At 39.2% G+C, this 11,165-nt stretch overlaps 1 protein-coding gene across 1 annotated transcript; it reads left to right on the forward strand.

The window, feature by feature from the left end:
* Positions 1–839: 839 nt before the first annotated feature.
* On the forward strand, positions 840–9,428 carry flot1a (flotillin 1a). The gene is made up of 13 exons (XM_079570995.1): positions 840–983; positions 1,342–1,392; positions 2,494–2,569; positions 2,824–2,914; positions 4,044–4,187; positions 4,314–4,433; positions 4,524–4,619; positions 4,725–4,877; positions 5,113–5,294; positions 6,727–6,772; positions 6,906–7,043; positions 7,175–7,339; positions 9,230–9,428. Exons 2-13 carry the CDS (start codon positions 1,350–1,352, stop codon positions 9,248–9,250), a joined length of 1,275 nt encoding a protein of 424 aa, XP_079427121.1. The 5' UTR covers positions 840–983; positions 1,342–1,349; the 3' UTR covers positions 9,251–9,428.
* Positions 9,429–11,165: the final 1,737 nt, after the last annotated feature.

An 11,165-nucleotide genomic window follows, 5' to 3' on the forward strand; every position in this document is an offset into this window, starting at 1 on the left:
TCCCACCTTAACATTAACAAGTGCATTTTCCCCAGTTCGGCTTTTTATTATTATTTTTTTGTTTGGCATCAGCAAATAGAACGGGAAAGGTGGTCATCATTAATATAAATGATAAATAATAATGGTCCCAAAATTGAACCTTGTGGCACACCATACTCCACGGAATTCCTTTTAGATTCAGGTTTTTTTTTATACTGGGCTTTACCCAAATCTAAAAGCTTCTCGACTGGAGAGCAACAATGTAACGCCTCATTTGAAAGCTAAGACCTACAAAAGTGATGGAAACTTTTCGTCACGTCGCCACATTTTTGTTGTTTTTTAAATTATTATAAATTTTAAATCATTTTTTGTTGTGTTTTTCTCACATTTTTCTAGTTTTTTTTTGTCTGTGTTTTTCTCATGTTTTTCTAGTTTTTTTTGTCTGTGTTTTTCTCATGTTTTTCTAGTTTTTTTGTCTGTGTTTTTCTCATGTTTTTGTTGACTATTCATCCTCTTTTTCTCGCTATTTTGATGCTTTTCATTTTAGCTTTTAGATTTGGGTAAAGCTCGGTTGAGGCGGGACTGGTGGCCCTAGAGCCAGTGGCCCTTCTGTGCTCTTCCAGAATGGACATATGGCCAGTCCGCCCCTGCCATCCATCCGGCACATGTTTGTGTTACTTGGCATTATTCGTGCAAACTTCAGTCTCAAACCATGCACCAACTCCTCAGAGAGTATAAGGCCTGTCACTTCAGTTCTGTGCTCTATTTGACAGGAATCAGCTGCAAACCAAAATGAGCTGGGGTGCCCGTACTTCCTCAGTGGTCCTCCAGATGGCGCTGCTCTGGCTGGATGAACTGAGCATGCGCAGTGTAGCTAAGCGTCAGTCGGTGCACATCGGGAATAACATTAGAAATTGGAAACGCTCGCTCCTACATAAATATCCGACTCATTTTCGCACTTTTTTGCTTCCTTCCCGTCCCCTGCCTCCTCTGCGTCGGCTGAGGTGAGTGTTTTAACCCCCTTTTGTCTTCATCTTTAGAGAAAATGACATAATGCATCATCATGAAAAAGCATCAAATGGAAGACAGTCCTCTGGCTAAACAAGGATGCGATGATGCTGTTTCATTTCAGCTTCAGTTGCTGTTCTTATATTTATTCTCTATATTGTAATTTATTTGTATCGTGGCGTGGCAGCTGTTTCCTTTTATAGCTGCGCATGTTTTTTCCTAAATTAAATTTGCGCTTTTCTGCTGCTGCTGTCTCTGCCCCTCCCTGTTTGAAGCCTAATTGCGGTCCATGTTGTTGCCATTCCCACATCCATACATTTGATTCTGTTTCATGTTGACATCTCTGTTTTCCAGATATAAACATGTTTTACACCTGTGGTCCCAATGAGGCGATGGTCGTGTCAGGTAAATCACAAAGTCATCATGATTTATGGGATGTTTAATGGCAAAAGATGTTTGACTCAGTTGTGACATTTTGTTCAGTTTTCATGTTATGGGACCATTTGGTCTCTTAGCAAAAAAATACTCTTCACAATATGTGTTTAATCATTGCAGTTATTCAGTGTTTCTCAATAGTGTAGTTTAATGAGAGACACTTTATGGAAAATTGTCATTTCAAGGGCCATTATCTGAAATGGCATTTTTCTCACATTGTGGCGACAATATCTCCACATAAGTAACACCTACATATTTCAAAATGGACTGTATATATATCCTGATTTGCTGAGAATTGTGAAATTTCATTTTTTACTGATTTTTCCATTAAACAGCTTATTTTAATGTACTAACACAAGACATCCAACATCCCCTCTGAAAAAAAGTCTTCGAAACGAATATGTCAACAATAAGGAAAATGTAAAATGACAGAAAACTTGCAATACATTTTTTTCTCATACTGTATATACATATGCAGGCCTGTCACGATAAAAAATTGGAATTCGATATATTGAGGCAGGAAAGTATCGCGATAAACGATATTATTGATTAACGATACTGGATACTGTCAACTCTCAGGCATAAAAATCATACAGTTATATCCTTAAATTACCACACAAGCTGCAATAAAATGAAATATAATATGACTCAGTTTGCTTCAATTAAAAATCAGTTTTACGAAGAAAAAATAGGGGGGAAATGCTAATAAATGTACAGACGATAAATATCGAGCCCAAAAATATATAAATCTATATCTGTTATTTATTGAAGTCGATATAATAATAATCGTGATAGCCCTATATGTATGTCAGCCTTAGATAGACCACATAGTTTAGTATTAAAGGAACGTTTAACACTATAATGAAACAAAAAGCTCTAATTTAAGAGATAGTCCTTCTCTCCTTCTGATTTGCATATAGTTTATTCATTTACAATAAACTGAGTACTACTTCTGAAATACATTTGAGTGTACGGTGACATCTCTGATCTCAGTTATTTATAAAGCCGCTCACTCTGGCTCTCACTTTATTGCCTATTGCTAGAGCGTTGGATTTTCTTGTGTGTCTCTAGGTTTCTGCCGATCTCCTCCTCTGATGATCCCCGGAGGAAGAGTGTTTGTCGTCCCCTGCATCCAACAGATACAGAGGTAATGGAAGGATGTGATGAAATTATCCTCAATTTATTGCGTTTCTGTTGCTGACCGGCAGCTGCCCATTTTCTGGAAGATTTTGCTCCAAGTCTTCGTCAAATAGAATAGAGACAATACGAAAATATAAGCATTAAGTTGCATGCATTTGCCTTGTGTGGCCTTTGCTGCTGCAGTGAGGAGTGGACATTGCAGCCCATTAATGCATTAGTATCTGATCAATATCCTTTTGTCTCGTGTCTTTGTCTCTTCAGGATTTCTCTGAACACTTTGACGCTGAACGTGAAGAGCGATAAGGTCTACACGCGTCATGGAGTTCCCGTCTCGGTCACTGGGATCGCACAGGTCAGACAGGGACAGCACTAATGACTCATACTGTACATTACTTAGCCAGCAGTATTTGTGATATGACATTTTTTTTAGTTTAAATATAATATGCAGTGTCCTCCCTCTGACCTGCAAGATGATTTAGATAAACAGAGTTACGCCAACTGTTGTCTAAGCACAAAATACTTTTACTTCAGTGCACTTTTAGGTGAATATGTTCTAGGTTCAACCCTTTAATATTGACCAGGAAGAAAATCAGCACTAAAAGCAAATGTCAACTCATTATTTAAGTGAATGGTTTCTATAATATTCTCCTGTTGGTTTGTTTATTAGCAGTTATTGGCAACTTTATCAATTACAGACACATTTTACCACCTTGTGTTTTCCTCACGTTTTTGTCACTTTTTTGTTGTGTGTTTGTCGCTTTCTTGCGTTATTGTTGCTTTTCTGGCACATTTTTATCACTTTTTTATTGTCTTTTCATCTTACTTTTTGTCGCTATTTTGACACTTTGTCCACTAAGCTTTAGATTTGGGTAAAGCCAAATTGGAGAAAATGTGCTCGGTTCAGGTGGGGGTTAAGTGGTTAATGAACATACATGGAACTCATGCACATGTATAATATGCACTTCTTTAGAATCTAAATTTCATTTGCTGATGTATTCACGCAAGGGATGTTCATGATTAATCGGTTAATAGACTAAATGTCATCATTTACTTAATCCATTAAAAAGTTAACAATTAATCGTAATGCTGTATTTTAGGGGAAAATACAGTGTAGTAGAAGTGCAAGTAAGCAGAAAATGTGGCATCTGTTGAAGTTTGCAAATCAATTTGTATCAATTAATGTAAAACTATTTGTGAGGAGTGCTATGTGGGTACTGGTGTAGATTACTTGATAATTCAACCTTTTAATGAAAAAAAATATGTTTACAATCTTGTTGATATAAAACATCCTATACAATGGCATCTATCACCCTATCACCCTATCACTATATTATTTATATTTGTTAGAGACAGGCTTATTTCTAACTGGTTTTAGCCATAAGATCTTTCTAATTACACAGGATTTGTTTTTTATTTTATTTTTTACCTTTTTTTCACATTTCAACGGCTGATTTTTGCTAAAATGATTTTGTTTTGTGCAGATGAAGATTCAGGGTCACAATAAGCAGATGCTGTCTGCGGCCTGTCAGATGTTCTTGGGGAAATCTGAGCCGGAGATCGCTCAAATCGCTCTGGAGACACTGGAGGGGCATCAGAGGGCCATCATCGCCCATCTCACTGTCGAGGTATGCAAAAAAAAAGAGAGATTGAGATGAGGTAGAACTTTGTTGATAGCACAGTAGAGATATTCAATCTCATGCAATCAAAAAATACAATACGACATAGACTTTTATCTGTTTCACCTTCTACAGGAGATCTACAAAGACCGTAAGAAGTTCTCAGAGGAGGTTTTCAAAGTGGCCTCTTCTGACCTGGTCAACATGGGCATCAGCGTCGTCAGCTACACACTCAAAGATGTGCACGATGACCAGGTAAGTGCAAAACGTGTCACCTCTGGAGTGCACTTTTATACTTTTGACTTTCTTTTCAACTTTCCAACCTCCGATTCTTGCTTGTCACAGGATTACCTGCACTCTCTGGGAAAAGGTCGCACCGCCCAGGTCCAGAAAGACGCTCGAATTGGAGAAGCCCAGAACAAGAGGGATGCAGTGATGAGGGTGAGATTACAATAAATAAAGTATTCATTTTATTGTCGTATTTAACAGTATCCACGTGTTAAACTTTTTACTCACTGCGTTTCTGCTCCTTTTGCTCTTCTACAGGAGGCTAATGCGATGCAGGTGAAGATCTCGGCTCAGTACAAAAACGAGATCGACATGGCAAAGGCCCAGAGGGACTACGAACTGAAAAAAGCAGCCTATGACATTGAGGTCAACACCAAAAAGGCCGAGTCGGAGATGGCGTACCAACTCCAGGTAAAGTACAAGTCTAGAGTTGTGTAAGTGGTTTAAAAGACTGTTATATAATTTAGAGCAAGCAGCTGACTGTGCTTAGTAAGCAAAGTTCATCCCTGCGAAATGTCCCAAATCTCTATATAAGCATGAATATTTTTAATGTTAATTGTCAAGACTCAACACATTAGACATGGACAATAACATATAAGTATAAAATATGACCATATAAACCACATGGCTCTCTTTTTTTGCCCAGGTGGCCAAGACGAAGCAGCGCATCGAGGAGGAGCGGATGCAGGTGCAGGTGGTGGAGCGCTCGCAGCAGATCACGCTTCAGGAGCAGGAGATCACCAGGAAGGAGAAGGAGCTCGAGGCCAAAGTGATGAAACCCGCTGACGCCGAGAGATACCGGCTCGAGAAACTGGCCGAGGCTCAGCGGTGAGGCCACATTGTTGCTTTTACAGAAATAAACACTCTCTCCTTTAGGTCAGCATGTGCACCTTTCATCTTCATAGAAGGTCTTATGTTAGCTTTTTAACATTCACAATAGACAATATAGTTTAAAAATATATTGAAGACACAGTGGCTTATATTTAGAGCATTCGCCCACAGATTCAAAGGTTTGGAGTTTGAATCCAGCAGGTGCACCGTGGACTAGAGTCTTGCCTAGGATTAGGCAACGTCAGGCCCGGTGACCAAATCCTGCCCTCCAGCACAGAACCTCTGGCTCCCAAGATATTTTTGAAAAAATATTATTACACAATTACCTGCTGAAGCTCTCTTAATTGAAACCCCATCAAGTCATATACAGTACATGATATACAGCACTGACATTTGTACAAAGTAGTGCTTTACTTTGGGCAACAATTAGAAGGTTCTGCCCTTGATGTTTTTCAGATGAAGAAAATCTGCCTCCACCTAGCAAACGTACCTACCCCCTGGTCTAGACCCTTCTCTGCCCTGCCTATGTGAATGTGGTGATGGGGGTGATCAGAGGAGTCATTGGCTCAGATTGGCAGCCACGTTTTTGTCGCGCTATTACAGTGCAGCGGTGGCTACAACAGCTGTGGCTTATCTTTACCGAGTGAATTGATAATGTAAAGTAGAGGTCGACCGATATATCTGGCCGATGTTTGGGTATTTTCAATGTTGGCTATCGTCCGATCTCAAGACGAAAAAAGCCTCTTGATAGAGACTTTTTTCGTTTTTTTGCATTGGAAAGAGCACAGTCAAAGCTTTAAAATGAGCCTTCCACAACTTAGGCCTCAGGGGAGCTGAAAAACATCGTGATGAAAATCAGTTACAAGTTTGATAAGTTTATATATTTTATGTTGCAGACCTTTGCTTATAATTTTGAACCATAAGATATAGCGTCTTTCCGTTTCCGGAATCTTCTGATTTCTGTCATTAAAACAAGATCCCTCTGAAGAGCCTACTAAACGGGAATGCTTTTTATAAATCAGCCCTACGCCCCTCATAAAACTCTCAAAAATATCGGCCGTGCACGTCGGCATCGGCCTGAGAAAAACCCATATCGGTCGACCTCTAATGTAAAGCACTTTGGTCTCTATATCTGTAAGTATTTGTCCCAATACAGATGAAAGATTAGCCACAATCTAGCATGTGTCTTATTATCTATCAAAATGCACTGTCATCAAATAAATAACACACGAAGATCATCATTTCCACCTCTCCCTTCATGTCTCAGGAGAGTGGTTTCTTAATCAGTTTGCTATATTTGCATAATTACCGCTCTAGATCTACAGTAAATGTCATTACATTGTGCTAGGGCGGAGTTCTGCGCTCTGTAATTTCGATTTAAAGTGAATGTTTTTATGGCCTAATTAGTTGAGCCTCTGTTTCTGTCCAGTCGTAAGCTGATCATGGAGGCTGAGGCTGAAGCTGAGTCCATCAGGGTGAGTCCCACGTCAAATACACAAACATATTGTAGATTTGATCCGATTACAGCTCTTGCTCTAAATAATGTGTGTGTTTGTGTGTGTTGCTACCTTGTTGCGCTGATGTGGGATTAATTTGAATTTCCCTCAGATTAAAGGGGAGGCGGAGGCGTTTGCTCTGGAGGCTAAAGGTCGCGCTGAGGCTGAGCAGATGGAGAAGAAAGCGGAAGCCTTCAAGCAGTACAAGGAAGGAGCCATGGTGGACATGCTGCTGGAGAAAATACCTTTGGTGAGACAAACACTATCATTTGTAATATGATGAGGACTTTTACTGGGATTATTTTCTCAGTGCAAGAGTAAATGATCCTGCATTTTTTGAATAATACTCTTTTTACGATGTACGTTCTTGCCTTTCTGTAGATTGCAGAGGAGATCAGTAAGCCCCTGTGTGAAGCCCATAAGATCACCATGGTGTGCAGCGGGAACGGAGAGGTGGGAGCGGCCAAACTGTCCGGAGAGGTGCTGGACATCATGACCAGGCTCCCGGAGGCCGTGGAGAAACTCACCGGTGTCAGCATCTCCCAGGTACATTCAAAACAAATCAGACACACAATGAGATCCTGATTATCTAAATGGGATCATCATGGGATCCACAGCTTGGGAGTATAGAGTAGTTTTGTACCTTTTAATTAAGTAAAACATTTGGTTACTCTGCCCATAGTGAGTTAAACTGTAAGTGACAAAAGCTCCCGTTCGACAGATGGAGATAAAGTTTACTTAATCCAAACTTGAATCTTAGCTTGAGATGTATTTGTTTAAACTAAATTTCAGGGTCACTCTAGGGAATTTTGCATTATTTGATGTTTTGTCCTGTCGGATTACAAGAACACTAACAAATAAATTATGCTTTTCCGCTCGTATATCAGGGTTTCCGCGGGGCATTAAAAAGCACTAAAAGTCATTATAAGAATTGTGCCAAAATCAAGGCCTTAAATGTCATTAAAAAGCATTAAATTAGATTCAAACTCGCATCTAAATGTATTGAAAATTGCTCAACAATTCTTAATGTATAAGTAAATCAAAAATGCCAATACATATTCAGCTGCAGTTTTGGCTGAAATTCACATTCTTTTTTGCTCAATAGTTTTAATAGAGTTTGTCCATTTCTCTTTCCTCCATTTTATAAAAATGTTACATGTTCCAGCCATGTCCTAATGTGTAGAATGAGCCCAGACCTGTTCACCACAACTGCCTCTAAAATCCTGCACTGTCACTCAAAAAGTTGTTACTTTGGGTCTGAAGTGCCGTCATGCACGGGCTTAATATAGAAGGTGCAGTTACATGTATGACCTGAGGTGGCAGTAGTGAGTATAAAATAGCGAACTTACATCTAGCCCCTTTAAGAAATGAAATATGTGCAGATTCTTTTTCTGCGTTTGTGGCATTAAAATATAGTATGTGTGCATTAAAAAGTCTTAAATCTGACTTGTTTCTGCCTGTATAAACCCTAATGTATAAAACAACAGTGGTGCAGATGGTAGAGCTGGTCGTCTCATGATCGGAAGGTCGTGGGTTCGAATCCCGGCTCCTGCAGGTGCACACTGTCCTTGGGCAAGACACTTCACCCTCCTTGCCTCCAGTGTCTGCGTACATTGGTGTTTGAATGAGAGTGTGAATGAGGGTGTGGGTCCTTGATGGAAAGCACTTTGTGTGAAAACATTATATAAATTATCAATCAATCAATCAAACTTTATTTTATAAAGCGCTTTTCATACAGAAAGGTATCACAAAGTGCTTTACAGATTACAATATTTAAAACAATACGCCTGGCACAACCTCCCATATATATATTTTATATATTAGGATTATAAATAGATTAGTCAGTTAAAAGCTAAGCTTAAAAAGGTGGGTCTTGAGCCTGCTCTTAAAAACATGAACGTTCTCTGCAGCCCTGAGGTCCTCCGGCAGGTGGTTCCAGAGGCGAGGGCCATAATATTGGAAAGACGCCTCACCATGAGCCTTTTTGTTGACTTTAGGAATAACTAGGAGGCCCCTGCCGGAGGAGCGAAGGGGCCGTGAAGGTTCATAAGGTAAAAGCAGTTCTGGAAGATAAGAAGGACCAAGACCATTAAGGCATTTAAAAACCATTAAAAGAACTTTAAAATCGATCCTGAAACACACGGGGAGCCAATGCAGCGATTCTAAACCCGGTGTAATGTGGTCCCACCTCCTGGTCTTCGTCAGGACACGAGCTGCTGAATTTTGTAAAAGTTGTAAACCTGAGATCCTCTTTTTGGGAAGACCAGAAAGCAGGGCATTACAGTAGTCGATACGACTGGTGATAAAAGCATGCATTAGCGTCTCCGTGTTGGCCCGAGAGAGAATGGGGCGGACTCTGGCTATGTTCTTTTCTTATATCTCTTTATAAATGGCTCTCTCCTCGAGCAAATCTGACTAATTGTTTATATTTTGTAGGTGACCTCTTGCACTGCTTAAAGAGGACGACTCGCCAAACCACCTCCATCCGCACGACCTTGTCTCTCTCTCAAATCCTTATTACGCTGTTCATGTTTTCTGTACAAACATCTTAAACGAATGCAGCTCTTTCTGTGCAAGTGTTTCTCAGGTTTCAAAGGCATCTTCGATAGGTTGCGTTCACGTGGCATCATAGAAGGATCATAGGAATTGTGCTTTCAAATTGCAGATGTTTTAACCTGGTTTATGGATGACATCTCGGTAATTATGGGGCCTGTCCACATGAAACAAAAAAACAGGAATTAAGTGTAGTGCCATCGGGGAAAAGACCCAAAATGTTCTCACAGTAGTATGAAAAAGTGATGGCCTTTTTAAACGACTTATTATTGAGGCACATTCATAGACATAAAAAAAAAAAGATGGCGCAACTTTATATTCCAACGTGAGCCCAACCTATTCTCACAGAGGTTTTGCTTGTAGAAAAAAAGTATTATTTTTTTCTATCGGGATGACAAAATTGCTTCAGGTTTGGATCAATAGCGAAATATTAGTGTTGTGTAAATCAATCTTATTTGTGTTGTTTCATCTCACCTTTTTATTTCTGACTGTGGCACTCCGATTCCATTTTTTACATTCCATTTATACTCATGAAATGTCTAACTGCCTGTGTCCACTGCCTTGCTGACTAACCAAAGTGCAACTTATAAACGTGGAGTGTTTAGCTCCATTAACTCATGCTTGTAGCACTAAATGTATGCAAGAGGCTACAGTTTTCAGCTACTGCTTTTTTATCTTTATTAAAATTACTAATATCACAAAAGAAAATCGCCCATAGAGCAGAATAGGCCCGTCATTCAATTGAAGAACCACATTTTAGAGTTTCTGGACTGTGGCCTGCCTTGTGGTTAGTGTTACTGTCATTTACATTTTATTGTATATTTAAACAACATTATCTGCATTGTTTTCTGAAGCCTTATTGTCCAGTTAAACCAGTATTGTAAAAGTATTGGGCATTACAGGCCTCACACCGCCACCGCCCTTCGACAGTGATGCGTTTATTCTTTTCGATAAATGTTTTGTGTTTAAGTCTCACATATTTCTTGTGAAAATTCCCCCTCTAAAAAAGTACTGTAATCTTTGGAAATGGTATATAACCTGTGGCATTAGCCGTTTTCAAAATTGCTGGATTAGTTAAGGGGAGACACTACAGGTTTTCAGGTTTTGGGCAAAATCTCTGAACATATAAGCTTTCGCCTGGAAACAAAAAAATATACCTAATCTTCACAATAACATGTTTAAATATTGCACAGATTCAATGTTTTCCCATAGATTGAAATAGGACAACACAATTTCAAGGGCCTTTTTCTCAAAACACATTTTTCTATCATTGTTAGCGACGCTATCTCCATGTCAGTAGCACCTAAAGACTTCAAATTCTCCAGCCTTGGACTGAACAATATTTTGAAGATTTTTCAGAGGGATTTTTTAATATCTAATTCCTAGCCTGACTTATTGAGTTTTGAGAGTCAAAAAATCAATTCAATTTTGACTAATTTTTCCACTAAAAAAACAGCTTATTTTAAAACTAAAGATATCCAAAATCCCATCTGAAAAAGTCTTGGTAACTCATTTATCAATAAAATGAAACCATAAATTTGAATGTAGCTCAACGCGTTCGGCATGAAACATGACAGAGAACTTGCAATGTACTTTTTTCTCACATTTATGCCAGTAATCTACAGCAAAAGTTTCAAATTGATATCTGTAAATTTACATTTTTTCCCTATTCACCTGCAGTGTCTCGCCTTGGATAAACTTGTGTCTCTGGTCTTCTTGCTGTAGTTTAAATACAATTGCCTGACCAACAAAACAGTCGACACCTGGACTGTTATGATCATAGCAACACTATGAGCCCAAAGAAAGAAATCCACTGAAC

This window comes from Gobius niger (assembly GCF_951799975.1).
Source record: "Gobius niger genome assembly, chromosome: 14".
NCBI classification, from domain to species: Eukaryota; Metazoa; Chordata; class Actinopteri; order Gobiiformes; family Gobiidae; genus Gobius; species Gobius niger.

What these genes read in the sequence shown, in the direction of transcription:
- flot1a (XM_079570995.1), top strand. Translation starts at nt 1,350, where the DNA reads ATGTTTTACACCTGTGGTCCCAATGAGGCGATGGTCGTGTCAG. An exon ending in CGGTCACTGGGATCGCACAG is followed by an intron (nt 2,915 to 4,043) that starts GTCAGACAGGGA and finishes TGTTTTGTGCAG; the next exon opens with ATGAAGATTCAGGGTCACAA. An exon ending in AGAGGGATGCAGTGATGAGG is followed by an intron (nt 4,620 to 4,724) that starts GTGAGATTACAA and finishes GCTCTTCTACAG; the next exon opens with GAGGCTAATGCGATGCAGGT.